The following is a 19,751-nucleotide window of genomic DNA, read 5'->3' as shown; positions in this document are numbered from 1 at the left end:
TAGAGCAGTGTTATATATTTTGCTGACTTGTGTACTTACATTATCCCAAATGTTTCGAAGAATGTTTAAATCCAGAGAAATAAGCAATTTTAACTAGTGACACGGACCGTGTCCATAGTGTCATTGTGTCGCCTGCCAATGACGTCATAACCCCTCGATTTCCGGTTTTGTTTTGTAGAAAACATGGAAACACCAAATAATTTAATATGCTATACATTTTATTAGAGAGGAGACGACCGCACAGAGTAGCATTATAACAGAACATTCAAATGTATCTAGTATGATAAAATGGCGCTGCTTACTTCCGCTTCTTTCCGGAAGGAGCGGAAGCAGTCGACTGTGACATAATAAAAGCTCCGCTGCTTTCGAGCCCTGTTCATTCAGTGGCCTCGTTTTGCTTCGATGGCTTTCCGCCTCACTCTGCTTCATTCTACTACGTTAATAAATATTTAATACATTAGCTCATCCATGAACATGATTTCTGCCCGAGTCGGATTGCATCGGCTGTGGGGATGAAGACGACAACTCCCATGATTCCACACTCATCTAACTACGCCTTTGTTTCTTTGTTTGTTTTGAATACGCGCCCTCTAGTGGCAAAAAAATACAGCAAATTTAAGCAGCAAATTTGTTTTCAACATATATAATTAATAAATAAAAAACAATTGAGTACCAATAATAACTGATAATTGAGCATTAGAATGATTTATGAAGTATCACGTAACACTGAAAATTTGAATACAAATAAAATATTAATAAATATTAAAATAGAAAACATTTAATTTGCAATAATATTTCGCATGACTGTTTTACTGTACTTTTATTAAATAAATCCTTATTAAATCCTTATTAAATTCAGAGCATAAAAGACTTCTATCAAAAACATTTTTTTTAAAATCTTAATTGTTCCACACTTTTGACAGGTAGTTTATTTGTTTCTTGTCTCCCTTGTGTAGTTTTCCCTTAATTATTATTGAAAAAAGTATTTCAGTAAAGATTTTATATGGAAGCTAAACCCATCACAAACCCCTGCCACAGGTACTCATCATTCCCCAAGTCCTGCCACACGCAGGAGGCCAGGCACAGGTCGGTAGCATTCAGGTAGGAGAGGATGGTGATGCTGAGTTCGGGCGGCAGCATCTCAAGATCGATGAAGCCCTGCTCCTCTTTGCCCTTGCGGACGCGCAGCAGGTGGCTGATGTCGGCGCCGGGCACCTGGCACTGCGGTGTGTGGCACTGCTGCAGCGGCTCAGCCAGTGGGGGCCCCACCCTCCGGCCCCGCTCTCTGTCCTGCTGGAGGAAGCACTGTTCACTGTACTGCTGCTGCAGCTGCTGGTTCCTCACCACCCTCCACAGACCCTGACCCATCTGCAGATCTGAAAAATGTTGCATTTGAGTGAAATTCAATACATACATATCTGTCTTCAGCCCTCAATGCATTAAAATAGTATACTATAATACTAGTTTGTGTGTGGCTTGAGAAAAAAAAAATGTAGCATGTATTTAAAGAAGCATTTACAGTACACTTACTGGTCAAAAGTTTGGAATGTGTGAGATTTTGTTACTGTTTTGGAAAGAAGTCTCTTTTGCTCACCAAGGCTGCATTTATTTAATCAAAAATACAGTGATATTGTGAAATATTATTACAATTTAAAATAACTGTTTTTCTATTTTAACACATTTTACATTTTCTGTGATGGAAATGCTGAATTCAGTTTTCCTTCAGAAATCATTCTAATATTCTACCATTATCAGTTATTGGTGCTCAATTATTAATAATGGTTTTTATTATCATCAATATAGAATGCTTTCAATGCTATAATATAAATGTCTGTACTGTCACGTTTAAACTATTTAATTTGTCCTTAATTATTTTATTTTTCTTAACCCAACCTTACATACCCCAAACTGTGGAATTGTAGTACATGACGGTTTCAAAAATATATTAAGCAGCAAAGACTGTTTTCAACATTGATAATAAAAACAAATGTTTCTTGAGCAGCACAACAGCATATTAGAATGATTTCTAAAGGATCATGTGACACTAAAGACTAGACTAATGACAGCTGAAAATTCAGCTTTGCCATCACAAGAATACATTTTAAAATAAAATATTCCAAAAGTATTCCAAACTTTTGACCAGTAGTCTAAATACAATATTTTTCAAATGTAAATTTCAATTTGAAATGGAGTAAATTGACTTCCAGCATTACTGCTGATCTGTAGAAAACTGATGTGTTGCATGTGTAACATACCTTTTTGTTATTACTGAGAGTTCTGGTCTTACAGCACATCAGTTTCTGTTTTTGATTTCATATACATTAAGCAGAAGAAGCTGATGTAATCTCAGCCATCTGAGACATTTGATATGGACAGGCCAGCCTGCTTTTATTTCTTGTTTTGCTGAAAGCATTTGTAAATCATATAATCTCTTTTTGTATTTATTTATTTAGTATTAAAGGAAAGCTTTTTGTCTAAAGCCTTTTTATCTTTCTGCCTTCTGTAAAACTAAACCAGAGTAATCCAGAGGCCTCAAGCTCTCAGCACTTTATTCTTGATTTAGATAATTTCAGTTGGGTCCCCGAATCCTTACCTCATCAGAGCAAAACAGCCTCTAGGAAACTGTTTTTAGTGCTAGTGTGCAGTAGTCAGCTGGGAAATAAAAGCCCTGATGGCAGCTTTATCTCCACTGCAGTAGCACTAATCCTCTCTTGGAGATATGCATTAAGCCTTTTTATGTGGCCTCCAAGGACCTTCCTCTCTAAAAGGGGAAGTCGTGGCCTAATGGTTAGAGAGTCGGACTCGTAACCCAAAGGTTGCGGGTTCGAGTCTCGTACCGGCAGGGATTGTAGGTGGGGGGAGTGAATGTACAGCGCTCTCTCCCACCTTCAATACCACGACTGAGGTGCCCTTGAGCAAGGCACCGAATCCCCAACTGCTCCCCGGGCGCCGCAGCATAAATGGCTGCCCACTGCTCCGGGTGTGTGTTCACGGTGTGTGTATGTTCACTGCTGTGTGTGTGCACTTTGGATGGGATAAATGCAGAGCACTAATTCCAAGTACGGGTCACCATACTTGGCCACATGTCACGTCAATCAATAAAACATGTCTCTATCTATGAGAAGCCTTGTTATTCTTGTCTCTAATGGCCTCTTGAATGCTCTCTGGTTGCTCTCCTTGTCGCAGTCTCTAGCATGACAGACTTTCTTATATGAACTTGACATATACTTGCTCGGGACTGACGTAATGCTACTGCACATGCTCCTTGGCATTCTGTAGGAGGAGCTTGGGAATTCTTAGACCTGCTTAAAACATGGACCGGAAATCTGAACAAGGTCAATGAACTCTTACAAGCAATTTTCCTCTGCTTTGCCTAAGGGCAGGAGCAGCTCTTAAAAGAAAACTAAAGTATTCTTTTAAATGATTAAAGTTATTATTTTGTTATATTTTTATTGTTATATTTATATTAAAGTTATATTTTGAACATCTTTTTTTTCTGCAAGATATGGTGGATTAGTTAATCTAACTCTTGTTGTGTTTCTATTAAAAGTGAAAGTAAACAGGTCTGGCATGCATGTTCTTATTGTGTTACTCTTGACAACAAACTGTTTACTGTAAATTGTGACAGTGCAATGACAAGCTGGAAAGAACAAGCTATAGCACAAAGTCCTATTTACAGTATCTGAAAAAATACATTTTAGGTCAGTTTATTACCCAAAAAGTACTTAAAACGTAGTATAAACCCTGACCTAAATTTCTGCCTTTATTTGCATATCAGTAGCCTTTCAGATTTCAGTCCTAACAAAGGAGAACTCATCTGACACATTACTTAAGTATAAAACATATAAACTTAAGCTCTGAGACGTTATATATTATAAATAAACATCTCTTATTTAGAGTTTCACTCTACTAAACGTGTGAGTGTAATGAGTGACACACAAATTGAGGTTTTCTACAGCTTATATTTTCTTAGCAATAGGTCTTCCATCATGTTTGGCTGAAGCACAAAGTCCCGCCTCTCTCTAAAACTATTGGTTGAAATGCCAATTTGACACATAAACGCGAACTGTGATTGGACGTTGCGCAAAGTGACGCATGGAACGCTACTGTTTTTATTTTCGTAGCGTCAATCGCTCAAAGCAGCACCACCCACCTCTGTGTGTGTGAAATACTTCTACCGCCGCCGCGACGAAATGACTTGCTGATCTGCCACTGTCTCACGGATGAAATGATCGCAGTCCTCTAACAGGAGCCCAGGACAGCCATCTTGACAGCTCCAACGCCGCTGATTGAGATGAGACAGTCCTGTGACGCTATCATTCATCAGTCCACTCGCTCCTCCTGTCTGTCTCTCCGCCTCCTCCTCGTCCACTCTGGCCAGACTGACGTTTCTTGTTATTGGTGGAAGTGACGCAAATCTCTCAGAGTAAATCAACCACAGGTACCCACACTTGCACTTTCGATTGCAAGGTTTTTTTCCCACCATGTTTGACAAATTCGTATGTTTAGAAATGAAATTAAATGAAATAAAATCTAAAATAAAGACACCGAATGAACGAAGTAATGATTAAATCAATCAAATAAATAAATACACAAATCATGATTTATTAAATACGTGAAGTAATGAAATAAATACATTAGTAAATAAATCATTTCATGACGTTACATTACCAAATTTGTAAACATGTGTTTTACGTTTAACTCAAAACCTATTAAACGGAAACTATTTAAAATAAATAATCGAAGACATGAATGTGTAGAAGTGAAACACTGGTGTGAACCGTCGTCTCCGGTGCATAGAAACCAATCACAACAAACCCGAATATTTCAGCGGCAAAAACAAAAGGGAGAAATTAGCAGTAACTCTGGATTACTATAAAATATAGTCATCGGTAAGACACAGAGTTGTTATTGTACTACAAACGCAAATCAAGTGCGAAATATAATCGATAATAAGTAACGTTAAAACAAAAGATGCAGTTGTTAAAACAACACGCCAAGATCTTTTTTTTTTTAATTGTATGGTCAATGAATGGTAAATTGACAGCGGTACTTTTATTACTAAAATGTAATTCTTGATGAAATCCATCCTGAAAATGACAGAGATGGCCACTGGTGATCTGAAAGGATGTCTGAGAAAGCTGGAAGCGTCTCTCCGTTCTCTGAAGTATCCCATAGAAGTGGACTATCAAAGGTATGAAATATGATGAATGTTAAAGGAATAATGCTACCAAAATTAACAGTTCTCTCATTATTTGCTGGAATCTAAACGTACAAAGAAAACCATTTACTTCAGATGGGTAATTTATATAAATTCTACAAACTAGATTATTTTCTTTTGTTCCCCGCAGAAAACAGGACAACTTTTTCATATGTTTGACTTTTTAAAAATGTAGAAATTAATCTATGACTGGATTAAACTGTAATACCATTCAGTTGGCAACTTATTCTGCTCGGGGAAATTCAGGAGTGTGTAAAAATGACTGGTATTGAAAAATTTTCAGTTCAGAGTCAGCATTTTATAAATATTAATTCTTGCGCAGCATTCATGTTAGCAACGATAATTTAAAAAGATCATAGCTTGCTCTAAATGTTATAATGTGAACGAGTCCTATGGCAGCCCTTTTATGTTTGAGTGACCTAGAGGGGGAGAAAGAGGCATTGGCTGGGGGAGGTAAGGTTGAAGTGGTTGATCAGCTGTCAAAGAGACAGGCTGAGGTCTTCATCGCAGAAATGGGGGAACGAAAAGTGTGATATGGTGTTCTTCTTGTAGCAATGTCATGTAGGAGGTCACACAACATCAGTTTAGCAGAATGAACCACTGATTAGGGTCTAGGTCGCTGCACAGGATCTTTGACAGTGGCCCAAAATATAATTCTGCTGTGTGTACTTGCAAACATAGTTGACAAGAAGGTGCAGAATATAGTAAATGAAATGCAAAATGTTTGTTTACCATGTATCTTTTTGCTGTTTAAAGCATGTTTTAGCCTCTATATATTTTCCTTAAAGCTCAATTAAATGAATAAAGGGACCCCCTTTAGTAAAATGTGACCACGGGGACAAATCCTAGATTTTGAGTAGATACAAATCTCCTTCACTTCACAGGACTCAATCTAGGCTTTATGAATCCATAGCTCTTCTGAATGACTTTTTCCTATGCAGTCAGCGGTGATAATATATGAGGGATGTTATTCATTAGACATTGACGTCCCCAGCTCCAACCCCACTTTTTTTGGCCTAGGCTTTAAACATCTTGACTCGTATATACATCCAAAATGGGGCTCTGCCAGTGTTTCATGTCCACATTTTGTTTTGAAGTTTGGAAAGTTTCAGACTTGTCTGGAACCTCTCCAGTGCTGAGATATCTTGTAAACAGGCTTTACAAAAACCAGCTCCGTTTCTCCACCAGGAACCCAAACTGCACATCAGATGCTCAGTGAAGAGGTTTTGATGTGAGACACATCAAGCACAATGTGCTTTTAAAAAAGACAGATCCATTTGGCTTGTATGTGCTGGAGATGATCCAGAAATATGACTTAATTTGTCTCCAGCACGACACTCAAAATAGCTTGCAGACAATTTAAGACTGTTATTTAGTGCTGCCATGTTATAAATAAATAACTTTTATATTTGATTTAAAACCTGTATATGGCATTGATTTTGTGACTTTTTTTAATGTGTGGTTTGTCAGTACAGTGCTTCATAATTTGATGTTGGGTTTTATGCTTCCAGATTGGCTGTGGGAGATCCATCAGCTTGTCTTCCTATTGTGAGCTTTGCCTTCACGTCCTTTTCCCCCTCACTCACAGAGCACCTGGTTGATTATGGCGTGGAACTTACCGGATTGAATGATTTACGATTTATTGAGAATGTTTACAAGGTGAATTGCATTACCTTATATACTACTATATATTATTTTTTATTATGTAGCTTATTATGTATTATACATCCTTTTAACTGAACTTTGACTTAAATAATTTGAACACAAATTTAAGCCAAAAATGTATTTATTTATTCATTTTTTCCCCCTGCTGAACGCAAAAGAACATATTTTTAAAGAATGTTGGTAACCAAACAGTTTTGGTGTCCATTGACAAAAAGAAACACAGGAAAACATTGTTTCAAAATACTTTTATATTCCACAGAAAAAGAAATGAAGACTTAATGTTGACACAATTTTCATTTGTGAACTATCCCTTTAAAATATATTCATGCTTTAGGGTCAGAGCTATTGGATAATTTTTATTTGAAATCAACTACAGATCTTTATTAGCATGCATTTTTTGCACCCCCCTTTAATTGGACTTTTATAAACTGTTTGTAATTTCTTTCGAGAGCTAGTGGTTTTAAGGAATTGGTTGTTTTAAATGGATCAAAGTGGTTGTAGCTGCTTTGTCTCATTCATGAGGACAGAAAGTTCATTTTTTGAGGTCAAAACACCATAGAGTTTAGAACTATGAACGAATGTTTTTCACTCCGCCTTTAATGAGGTGGATTTCTTTTTGAAAAAGCAATTTCACATGTAGTGAAATTTACAAAGCCAGGCTTTGTGTTGCCTGTCCTAATAGCCTTATTTATTGGCACTGTCCCTGATCTGGGAGGATTTCAGCCCACATCAGAAATGCAGGTCTCTCTGTGATTCACAGCATCTGTAGCTCTATTCTCCAGCAAAGCATTCAGATGTTCAACTGGCAGCTCTTCTCCACCAAGTCTTGAGTAATTACAATTCTCTGCTCATGTCTCTCTCCTGCAGTGAGAGAAGAAAAAAAGGAGGCTGGCCTTCATGTTGGTCCAAGTCGTCTGATCTCAGATTAACTCAAAGCCGATTCTGTATGTTTAGCCGTGGGACTGAAGTGCTGCTCTGTCTTTCGGCACTTCCTCCTGTTCATTGACCTTTCATGCAGTTCTGAAAGGGATGAAGGCCAGGATAATGTGCAGCTCACATGAAATATTCTGGGGGGAATTAGTGGTCCCATCATATTACCTTGAGGACCTTGGTGGCATTTAACAGGAAAGCAGTGTTTAGCAGTTTTGTCATGTTTTTTTTTCCACTCGTCATTTTCCCTTTGCACTACAGCTCACTGTTTACATCTGGCTTATCCCTGTGATTAGTCTTGGTGGTTCCTCTGAGTACCTCCTGAACCAGAAATTCTACAAATCAAAAATTTTAATCCACTTAGGGGATAATTTCCTTCCAATTCTTTCAATACATTAAACCCTGTAATAAACCATTTATTTTATCACTGTTTTTTTTCATGGGAAAATCTCTTAAAATATAGGTCTTGCGGGATGTTTTCAGCTATAAGCCCCTGTTAACCAAACAGCAGTTTCTTCAGTTTGGCTTTGCTGAGAGGAAAGTCATCATTCTCTGTGATATCATTGGCCTTGTTCTCAACAAACACAAAGAACTCACTAAAGAGAGCAAGGTATTTGAAAGATTTACCCACATACAGTTTTTCTTATATAGAGATATGGTACCATTTCAATTATTGGCCTATATTTATTTATTTGTTGGTTAGGTTGATTGATTGTTTGTTTGATATGGTTTATTTTAATTTTTAGTGTTTTTTAATCTATTTAGATTTGCAATAATATTGCAAATATTTAATATCAGACATTTATTGGTTATTGGCCATATTGTAGGAAAATATATTATCAACTTGTGATCAATATAATATAATATAATATAATATAATATAATATAATATTGTATTAGTAGACACATTGTTTATTCTGTTTTCTTACAGCATGTTAGTAAGCCAAAGAGAAGGCCTCATTTTAAGAGCTGCACTAAAAATGAGATTTCTTCTGCTGAGAGTAACTCACTGGAGTTAACAGCCCTGACAGTAAGTGATTTGATAATAATAATAATAATAATAATAATAATCATTATTATTATTATGATTATGATTATTATTATTATAGCAGTTTCCCTCTCTCTTAGGTACCTCAGAAGCAGCCACTGGTAGAAAGGCATTTTGGCAGCAGCTCAGCACCAGCTCCTCAGAAGCTCATCAGATGCTCCTCAGAAGAGCAGCCACAGCAGGATGAGGAAACAGAAAAGAGGGGCTTAGACTGCGAGCGTTTTGAGGACTCCTCTCAAAGTGCAGATTCAATTGTGAGAATGCGCATCCTGCAACACATTTACACTGAGGGAGGTGCATGACAATCAACTAGTTGAGCATTATTTAAAATATATATTTTTTACCCCAAATGGCTTTGGGGGAGTGGTTTTGTGTTATAGAACTCAACTACACCGTTACTCAAAATGCCAGTTCCTAGTACAAAGAATCTTCTTCAAAGTTCTGAACTTGTTCAATCCAATCTAATGCACATGCTGTCTTGTTAGGAGTGGGTTTTGTTGAACCGGCTGAGGGGCGTAGAATCAAGTCTTCTGGAGAGTGTTGGCAGACTGGAGCAGCGATTGGCCCTTATGGAACACAGGATACATGCTCTGGAGAAAAGCTTGGCTGGCAAGATTATCATTGAGAGCAACCAGTGGGAGAACTTGGAGAGTCGTGTGCTGCTGCTGGAGACCAGGCAGGCATTGACCTCAGCACAGGTACAGGAGTTTGACATCTGTTTGGAGGTTTGGAACTGTACATTTTAATTTCTATTGCAATTGTGGCAAAATGCTGCTTTCTCCCAAAACTCACTTTGATGATCAAGCTTGCGTTTCGTGATGAAAAGCAGTGACATTCTCCAGCGCAGATACACATGCACTAGCAAAGCTCTCACATGTGTTAGTTTCAAAAATGGGAAATTCATTTGGAAAGTACAGTATTTTAGGAAGACTGCTAACTATTTAAAGGTCAAATAAATCCTTACGGTTCATGAGCGTGTTATTTTAGGATTTTTTTTATAAAACGGATAGTTCCGGTCCTTGATTCTGATTGGCTGAGCCATGTTTGTGTGTTGCTTGGCAACCACTTTGTTGCAACCACAACCGATTCTGAGGAACTCTATTGTTTGGCAGAAGAATAATGTTTTTATTAATATCATTACACTTTATTTGCTCTGTTTTATTTTGTGAAACCTTACTACATATATGGAATAATCATTTTATAAAAGCAATAAGCCCCGTGAAGCCGTGGTTTACAGTGAATTTATAACAGCTAAGCGTTGTTAGAACCCCCTTAGCTGTTATAAATATATATATATATATAAAAATATAAATATAAACCACGGCTTCTTGGGGCTTATTGCTTTATTAATGACAAGTTGACATTGCAAAAGTAATGAATATAAGATGAGTTAATGTGTTTTGTGGTGCTTACAAAAAGTTTTTACAAAGTTTTTCTCTCTACTTCTGTAGGGCCTAAGTTCAGGAGATGGTGTCCTCAGCACAGACAATGGTAGGTTCAAAGAGGACACAGGTATGTGGCAACATTTTAGCTTTAAAATTGTAGTAATTTAAAGAAACTGTTTGATTTTTTTTTTTCCCATTTGTATCTGTGTTAAAGTATCTGCGAGTGACATCAGTGATAATGGACACACTCCAGCCAGTTCTCCTCCGACAGCTCCCCAGGTGACTAGCCATCCATCCATCCAACAAATTTTCAAGATAAGTTTGTTTAATAACGGCTATATACAGTATATTTTTTTCTTTCTGTTTCTTAGAATTTTAAAGAAAGGCTGGACAGAATAGTTCACATGTAAGTATTATTTTTATATAAATAGTTTAGCATTTCTCTTGAAGGGTTGTGTTTTGGGTGTGATAAAGAAAAATGGTCAATTAGACAAAGGATTGCACATCAATACATAGTTTTTTTTTTCTGTCCCATTTCAGGATAAAGGATACATCTAACATTCTGCAAAACATAGAACCCACAATGTAAATTTATTCTTAGTCCAGAGAAACGTATTTTAAAGGAATGAAATTTGTCATTAAAAAATTAACAAATTTTCATATTGTTCCAAAATAAGTGTAGCAAAGACTTACTGATAAACAGACCAAAATTGTAATTCATTAAAAGTATTGCCCAATACCATATGGTGGCAACTGTATTTCGAATAAATCGAATAGATACTTTTTATTAGTCTTCACTGGTTCTTGTGTCATAACAAAAATTATTAATGCGACATGTGGCACCGTATTTGATTGTGAGTTTTCAGAAGTGGCAGATTGAGGTAAAACTCCTACATTTCAGTCTGTTCCACACACAAAGGTGCTTTTTATTATTATTATTATTATTATTAATACATTTGTCAATTTGGGAATTTTGTGAATTGTATGGGAAAGAGTTGTGTGAAGGGTTCCACCGGGGAAAAAACAAAACAACGTAGAAGACAGTGAGGGTGAGTAAATGTTTTTTTTTTTTTGGTTGAACAGCGTTTTAATATGCCCTCCTACTGATTCTACAGTTGTAGGTAATAAGTGTCTTGTCCTCTAGATGTCACTGCTACCCATGTAAAACCTAATGGTAAATTACTTTATGGCGCCCTCTGAAGTCAGTTTTCTGTATTGCACCCTGTCATGAACGCTGCATCAGACCATTGCCACACGACAGTTGTGCATTCACTTGAATGTTAGATAAAGTAAAATGTGTAATGACTAGATGATGTCTTTGTGCATTAATAATAATGCTATGTATTTGTTATTGAACTATTCTTTCTTTAGCACATGCTGATGGAGGGAATTCTAAATAAACTTCAGAATTATTTATCTATTTTGATAAATAATTCTGAAGTTTATTTAGAATTCCCTCCTGTGCAGTTAGGTTATGACACGCTTATGTAAGTAATTGGGATACTACAATCATTCCAAAATTCCCAAATGTGTTTTTCCCCCACTACATAGCCACCATTTAGGTGCCATGCTGGGTTTAGTCAGATGTATGTCATTTTTCTACAATGTATATAAACATTGTGGCTCTGTGGTGCTATTGAAACAGTGCTTTGTTTGTTTGAGCATCCTGAATAGTGTATGGCATAGGCTTAACCAATGGCTTGAGTTTTGGATATGACTCTGTGTTTGGGAAACTTAATGATTTTTTTCTGTTTGCTGTTTTGGTAACACAGAAATGCTTCACCTGAGAAACCTTCTTCTGTACTCATCCAGGGCCATTTTCCCACCTATTTTCCTTTTACCTGGAGTTAAATGTTGTACTTTAGGCAACAATGATCACAGCAAGGGATCAGAAAGGGAATTGCAGTGAATTTCCAACTTATGGGTCGCTGATAGCAGAATTCAAGAATCCTCGACTCCTGATATAGGACAAACTTGCAATGTATTTTTCAGAAACAGCTGCCAGACCATGTTATTAATATTTGATAGTAGGGTTGCAAAGGGGTGGACAATGTCCGGTAAATTTCCGGAAACTTTCCAAAAATCCCTTGAATATTCCAAAAAATCATGGAAAGTTTCCAAAATTTCTGGAATGTTTCCGAAATTTAATGGAAATTTTCCACCTTTTTGCAACCCTATTTGGTAGTAATCTGAGCACATTTCTGAGGTCAGGTGACCTTTGGACGGTCTCTTGGTGTTGGGCGTCATTGTACAAGATATCACATTTATCAGATTTCAGTTTGTGTAAAAAAAAACTTGAAAGACCTGGCTTTGACCTAGCAATGTCTCAAAACAAGACATCAGAGGTCTGACTTGTTGGTCTCACAGGACAGCTTTACTCTTCTCATATTTCTTTTTCTGTACGAGGCAATGATGTAAAACTGTTTTTCATCAGTGGATTTTCTCTGCAGTTGACAACACAGAGTGGGTCACTGACCTCTGTTCGTTCTTCCAGACGTTCCCTTCAGTGCCCTATGTACTGCAGACACTATGAGAATCACTCTGAGATCAATTGGACACAAAGCATTCATGGAGAGGAAAAGAAAGTTCAGATGACCTCTGTAATTATGTTGAAGGAGAGTGTGTGCATGTGTTTGTGTGGTTGGTCAACAGAGCATGCCTGTGACTGTCTTGTACATATGTTTGGGGTGTGTGTGTGTGTGTGTGTGTGTGTGCGCGCGCGCGTGTATTGAATAGGAGTCCGAGTTGGGAGAGATGCTCAGACAGATTGTTTGGGAACTGATGTGTGTCTGTCTGAACAGATGGAGCTCACTAAACTGAAGGGGTTGCAGATTGTCTCCACTAGACACAGGGTTTTGCTGATGTCTGAATATGGGTCAGTGATGTCTTTTTAGTATTATTATTGAACATTTTTTTTTAACTTGAAATCGCATCATATGACCCCTTTAAGCAGCACAACTGTTTTCTACATAGATAATAATAAGAATATTTCTTGAGCAGCAAATCAGCGTATTAGAATGATTTCTGTAGAATCATGCACTGAAGACTGGAGTAATGGCTGGAGTAAATTGCATTTTAAAATGTTCAAATAGAAAAGTTATTTTAATTGTAATATAAAAAAAAAAAAAATGTTTTTACGCCCTTGGTGATCATAAAACGCTTCTTTCATAAAGGCTTCTTTCAAAAGCATTATAAACCCAAATTTTTGTGAGACTAGAACACATGATCTCATAATTTTATTTTATTAGGCTCATCAAATCTCCATTCCATATCATCAACTTCTGCAGTCAGTTTGTTTAGTCTAAACTTGAGAGCACAGGTACAGGCAGCGCACCTAATTTGAAATCTGCTCTAATAAATAAAGAAAATAAAGTGTATACAATTAGTCTTTTAAACTGAGAAGTTTGTTTTACTTTTTGACTGTAACTGGATAGTTTTGGAGCTGGACCATGATGTAATGTGTTGCAATGATGGTTCCTAGATTGCAATAATAAACCTGCACAGGTCTTTATTTAAAAAAAAGGAGAGAGTGAATGAAAGATGAGAGCAGGGATCAATTTATAATGAATGTGTCATTAGGTTTTGTTGATTGGCCATTGAACGCACGGCTCTGTTGCTCTCCAGTGCTGCTGTAATCCCCTGCTCTCATTAATCATTGTCCTGAAAGAGGGGTGGGGGAGATGAGAGAAACGACTTGAAGTGGGTGAGAGAGCGAACCCTTTTTGCATTCCTCCTCTTTCTTAAAGCGTGTATGTTTATGCAAGCTCCCCTCATTCCATTCCGCCAGCCTGGCCATTCCAAATCCTTCCACATTAGGTTAATTTTCACTCCTAATTAGCAGGACCTCATGCATGTCTATGAACTCTTTACCTTCCTGATTAGTTTGTCGCAGGCATCTGCACCTCTTGAGCAGCACAAGGCTAACTGAGCTAATCACTCAAGTTAATGAGAGTATTTTTAAAGGTCGGAGGGCATAAGCAAATGAGATGAAGAGAGTGAAATGAGAAAGAGATATAATTAGAATCAAAGATGAGTTTACTTATGATGTCCTTGACTTTCAGCTATATAAAGCTGTATTTTGGTTCTGAAATGCATTTTTTATAAGTTAAAAAGCTACCCAGTTAACAGGGAACATTCTTATAACGTTCAAGGTTCTCTCAGAGCCATGAAAAAACGTTCTTCCAGTAAAATCAATAAAACATTTGTTCAAAGTTATCTCCTCTTTAATAGCCTTCTCAAAAGTTAGCACAAAATACATCATTCATGAAAGTTATTTTCTGAAATGTTTTAGTTGGACATTCGTCTAACATTTTTAATGTTACTACTATGTTTCAGAACATTTAGAGAACGTTCAAAAATATCGTTCCCATATTATATGCAAAATGATCAAATGTAAAGTTCCCTTAACCTTTAATATAACATTCACATAACCAAGAAAAACATTGTTCAGAGAACAATCAAAAACAACATTTTCAGAATTTAATGAGATTTGAATGTATTTATTGTAAGACATTTTCAGTTTTAATGTAGAATATTTGCAAGAACATTTACAATAATAATAATTTCAAGCTAAGGGCATTACATGTTTATGTTGCCTTATGGGCTAAATATTTGTTCTCTGGGAGGCTCTTTTGCTAACCCCTTAAATTGGCGTTCATTGTATTTCATAGTTTTGTTCCGAAAATAATTTCCTCCGAGTTCCTTGATTACAAATTTACACCACTCTCAATGCTTATTTTCTTTGCCAATAGGAGGCGAGTTATTATCCTTGGCCAGCCGCCAAGACCTCATTGCCTGCCAGTCAAAACAGTTTTCACATGCTCATGGGAAGCCCTACAATAACATCTTATCATTAGAAACGAGCACATAGGCAAGTATTTGGGCCCCTTGGCTCCCCTGATGTAAAATAAACATAGGGGTTCTCGGTAAACCTGCGAGCTGATTGAGTCTCAAGTCCTTAGCAACACCAGTGGGAATGTACACAGTGATACTTTCCACAAGTTGCTCTCTATATACGTCTCATTCTGTGCAAATCGTCTTTCAGATGTCAAGCTTTTGTCTTCAGTTTTAAGATCTGAGATCAACTCAAAATGCCCTGTTCAGATGTCAGGCTGCTCATGCAGCATTTGGCAATGTGTGTAAAAGCAGCAGAGTTTACAATGCCTACAGACACAATCCCAAGAGACCGTCCCTGTTGTGTTTACATTGAAGATATCTCCTGTGTGCACTACTGGAACTGGCAGAAAATAGAATATTGTGTTAGATTTTCCCACCATAGTCCGTAAAGAATATATGAACTAAACACCTCTTGCTTATCTTCGATTTGTCTGCCTTTCTGCCAACAATAATGACATGTTTGCACATTTCCTCTTCCCTCTGACAAGGGAGGACACTTTTGGGTCATCTAGATTTTTGCTTCTTAGAAATCATGTATATGTTTGTTCAGCTACTTTGTGACTTTTCATCTAAAACCTCTTAAACTGATTTTGATTTTCTTTTTTTTTCAGACTTAGTTTTTTATTAACTAAATAGTAGGGACAATAGTATTCATGTCCTATAACTGTTTAATTTCAAGCGACAGATGGCACATGATTTAGAGATTTTAAATTACTATTTCCTCAGAAGACCTCAGATGATGCCAACCCTCAGACAACACACAACTACCAAATTTTGCTATAAGTTTGATTGCAACATATAATCATTGCCATTAATAGTGTTCACCGTCTGTTTGATTACATGACATTAACTAAGTACTAACTACTAAATATAATGTAGAAACTTACATTTTCTGTAAAGTTGCTTTGCAACGATTTGCATCATGAAAAGCGCTATACACAAACTTTAATTGAATTGAATTGAATATTACCAATAAATTTCGGTCACACTTTATTTTAAGGTTAAATTCTTGCTATTATCAAACAATAACTACGACATTTGCCTCAATAAACTATTTACTATATAAATATACGTTTCTGGAGCCAAGTTCAAACTTTATTTATTTATATATTTATTGTTTGCTAAATAGTATTTCATTCTTGAAATTAAAATGCACTACTTCATTGAGCAAAACTTACTGTATCAAATCTGTGAGACCAAACTTTTTTCCAGGAAGAGATTTAAAGTTGCAATACTTTGCTAAGGACTGAGGCATGCTTGCTACTGAAATTGAGGAGAGTTTTTTGCTTTATAGGAGCACCATTAACTCTTGAATGGTTCAAAACCAGCAGTTAACTGGCTCTTATTATATTCCTTTTCTGATCCTTTCCTGTCCTACAGATTGCTTCATACTGTGTCAAGATGCTTCCAGTGACAACTGAACTAGAAACCTCTATTAACAAGGGAGTGAGACATTCCAGAGACGTACCATTTAATCTTAGGCGAAGGGATGTCTCTTATCACAGCTTTTAGCTTTCCTTTGTTGCAAATACTCAAGTCTATTTTTGTTTTACCTCAATTTTAATACATTTGGTCAAGGTCAGATTTGGATTTGGAAACTAAAAAGGCATGTCAGATATTTCATTGTTACAAATAGTCAAGTCAGTTTTTGTTTTACCAGTTTTAATAGGTTTTGTCAAGGTCAGATTTGGATTTGGAAACTAAAAAGGCCTGTCCGATATTTCATTCAGACCAGGGCCAACTTGACCTGATAACAAAGATTCTTAAAAAAAAAAAGGAGGTGAAGCATTGTGACTCATTTCAATTTCTATCCATCGATATATATTTCTGTATGGGCTGTTATACACATTTAAGTGCTGTTCATCTGTCTATATGAATTTTACTTTTTCAGTGGCTTATTTCTGGGTTTCAGGCCAAAGACCTTGAGGTAATAGTTCCATTGGCCCACTATGTAATATGTCCTGTGTGACAGTTGTTTGTAGTTCTAAACAATGTTTAAAAAGCCCCTCCAAGACTGCCGATGAATTACACCCAGTGCATCTAGGCAAATAAACAGTGAAGTAGTGGGTCTAGACATCTGCACAGTATGAAACTCCCAAAGAGATGCGGAAAAAGGCTATCTCTGCCAAAATAATCCACAGAACAATTTTTAGCTTTAGTAACTGTCTTTAATGCTAATGCGACAATAGTATTCATGTCCTATAACTGTTTAATTTCAAGCGACAGATGGCACATGATTTAGAGATTTTAAATTACTATTTCCTCAGAAGACCTCAGATGATGCCAACCCTCAGACAACACACAACTACCAAATTTTGCTATAAGTTTGATTGCAACATATAATCATTGCCATTAATAGTGTTCACCGTCTGTTTGATTACATGACATTAACTAAGTACTAACTACTAAATATAATGTAGAAACTTACATTTTCTGTAAAGTTGCTTTGCAACGATTTGCATCATGAAAAGCGCTATACACAAACTTTAATTGAATTGAATTGAATATTACCAATAAATTTCGGTCACACTTTATTTTAAGGTTAAATTCTTGCTATTATCAAACAATAACTACGACATTTGCCTCAATAAACTATTTACTGCTTATAATAGATAGTAAGGTAGTGTATTGGGGATGTAAATATGGTCATGCAGAATATGTGCTTAATAAATACTAGTAAACAGCCAATATGTTAATAAGAGGCATGCTTACAAGCAACTAGTTAATAGTAAGATTTGGTTCCTAAAGTGTTGCCTAATTTTTAGTATTAATACACTCTTATTCGTTCAATAAATATCTGTTTGTTTTTGAACGCACCGCAACCTAACCAAGTGATGCAGCAGGCAAGCAGAGCGTGCCCAGTGTTGCCAACTTAGTGACTTTGTCGATAGATTTAGTCAAAAAAAAAAAAGCTCCTAGCAACAAATCTAGCGACTTCTTGGACAAACCTTATGCCCGGTTCAGACTACACGATTTTAGCCCGATTTTGCTTGACATGGCATCGCTTGAAGAACCTTTTGAAGCACCTTTATTTTTAAGAGTGTAGTCAGCATTAATTTAATGATATGACTGGAAAGTGATCCAAATACAGAATAATCGAAATTCTCTGAAGAAAGTAAAAGTAAGTAAATCAAATATGAAATAATCAGACACTGAAATACTAATCAGGGAAAAAAATTGCATATATTTTAATATAATTAAAAATAATAAGAACTACACCGATTGTTGGTTTTATGGTGAATCACTTTGCACGATTTGTTTGACGTAGGGTTTTGTGGGGATTCGTAAACGACAATGGGCGTCGGGACGCAAGATTCCATCGTTTCAGCACGTGTAGTGTGTCATAGTGGAGGACAACCGATTCCGCGTCTGCGATGCTTCAGGACATCACGACAGAAAGTCTAGCATGTTTAATTTTTATTTTAATGTTTAAACCACGACGAGTTCTGTCACATTGGTGACATTGTCCAATAGCAACACAGAAGCTCTTTCATACACAGGTTACAAACATGGCGAAACGAAAGAGAGATGATGGTGCTGCTAGGTGGAATTATGAGATGGAGGAAAGGTTCGTGGAGCTGTGGCAACAGTACTCCTGCCTGTATGATGTGTCATCGAGGGACTACCAGGACAGAACAAAGAAAGAAAAATGCTGGCGAACTATAGCGAAAGCGCTTCAGCAATGTTTACACTCTTGTTTTCGGAAGTCAGTCGCTAGTTCCGCCTTCTCCATGACATCACGCGCGTCGTTAAAGACTGCACGCGATAAATGGTCGGGAAGCAACGTGTAGTCTGACATGTTTCTTGTCCACGACACGACAAGATTTTAGGAGTCAAAATCGTGTAATCTGACACAGTGACTATCGTGACCGACAAAAATATTGTGTAATCTGAACCCGGCATTATTTAGTTTCTGAGGCTCGCCGGTACTGCCGCACGAGCGCAAGGTCTTGCTTTCCCAGCGCGCACACACCTCTCTCGGCGTCTGCTCTGTTCAGCGAGCGGCTGAGAGTAGCAGCGCTTTAGGTTAAACGATATTCTGTCACTTCTAACTCTATTTTACATGCAAATGTAGCCGAAATCACAGGACAGCCATTGTCTTTATTTTATGTGTATTTGATTTCATTAGACGAAGTCGTGATTATGAATCTGGATTTTTGTGCAGATTAACATCTAACAGAGATCTGGTAGTCTTAATGGGCCGCGTTTTATGGGCTTACATTTCTGCCACAATTCTGCGCGCGAAAGATCATATTTTGAGCGCACAAAAGTGCATTTTGCACGCGCGCGATCCGAGTTTGTGGACTTTTTTTGGCAGTAGCACTTAGTATATGCATGTGTACAGTACAGTGTCTAATAATTGGTCTTCACTGTTAGACTTTGAGTAAAAAGCCTATGGATAGTTTATGGGGATGCATAAAAGAAAAGAAAAAAATCATACAGTTGCGAACCCAACCATGCATACCCAAACAAACAAAACAAAAACAAAAAACTCAAACTTGCTAGCACAACCATGCACACACATTCACTCACAAATAATCACACTTACTCAAATCACCTATCTCTCTCTCTCTCTCTCACACACACACACACACACACACACACA

General features: G+C 37.0%; 2 protein-coding genes across 4 annotated transcripts in view; one reads left to right on the top strand and one right to left on the bottom strand.

Moving 5' to 3' along the window:
- LOC107752227 (F-box only protein 8-like) overlaps positions 1-4,385 on the bottom strand; it is a 10,755-nt gene extending 6,370 nt beyond the window's left edge. Inside the window, exons 1-2 of the mRNA XM_016568145.1 lie at positions 4,154-4,385; positions 1,028-1,376 (exon numbers count right to left, since the gene is read on the bottom strand). Of these exons, the coding sequence (XP_016423631.1) occupies positions 1,028-1,368 (341 nt within the window). The 5' untranslated portion in view covers positions 1,369-1,376; positions 4,154-4,385. The remainder of the gene's footprint in view (positions 1-1,027; positions 1,377-4,153) is intronic.
- LOC107752226 (centrosomal protein of 44 kDa-like) lies at positions 4,362-10,980 on the top strand. Of its 3 annotated transcripts, none has more exons than XM_016568142.1 (11): positions 4,362-4,441; positions 5,104-5,194; positions 6,733-6,880; positions 8,280-8,426; positions 8,748-8,846; positions 8,945-9,118; positions 9,350-9,562; positions 10,316-10,376; positions 10,464-10,528; positions 10,621-10,655; positions 10,790-10,980. In XM_016568142.1, the coding sequence occupies exons 2-11, from the start codon at positions 5,106-5,108 to the stop codon at positions 10,836-10,838; spliced, it is 1,080 nt and encodes a 359-aa protein (XP_016423628.1). In that variant the 5' UTR covers positions 4,362-4,441; positions 5,104-5,105; the 3' UTR covers positions 10,839-10,980. The 3 variants fall into 3 exon arrangements, with proteins under 3 accessions (XP_016423628.1, XP_016423629.1, XP_016423627.1); XM_016568143.1 differs by lacking the exon at positions 4,362-4,441 and adding an exon at positions 4,763-4,892 and having other exon boundaries at positions 10,316-10,355; XM_016568141.1 differs by lacking the exon at positions 4,362-4,441 and adding an exon at positions 4,763-4,892.
- Positions 10,981-19,751: the final 8,771 nt, after the last annotated feature.

This window comes from Sinocyclocheilus rhinocerous, unplaced genomic scaffold (assembly GCF_001515625.1).
Source record: "Sinocyclocheilus rhinocerous isolate Xijiao unplaced genomic scaffold, SAMN03320098_v1.1 scaffold110, whole genome shotgun sequence".
In the NCBI taxonomy this organism is placed as follows: Eukaryota; Metazoa; Chordata; class Actinopteri; order Cypriniformes; family Cyprinidae; genus Sinocyclocheilus; species Sinocyclocheilus rhinocerous.
Note: the sequence above shows the minus strand (reverse complement) of the source record. Positions and strands in the feature narration are given on the sequence as shown.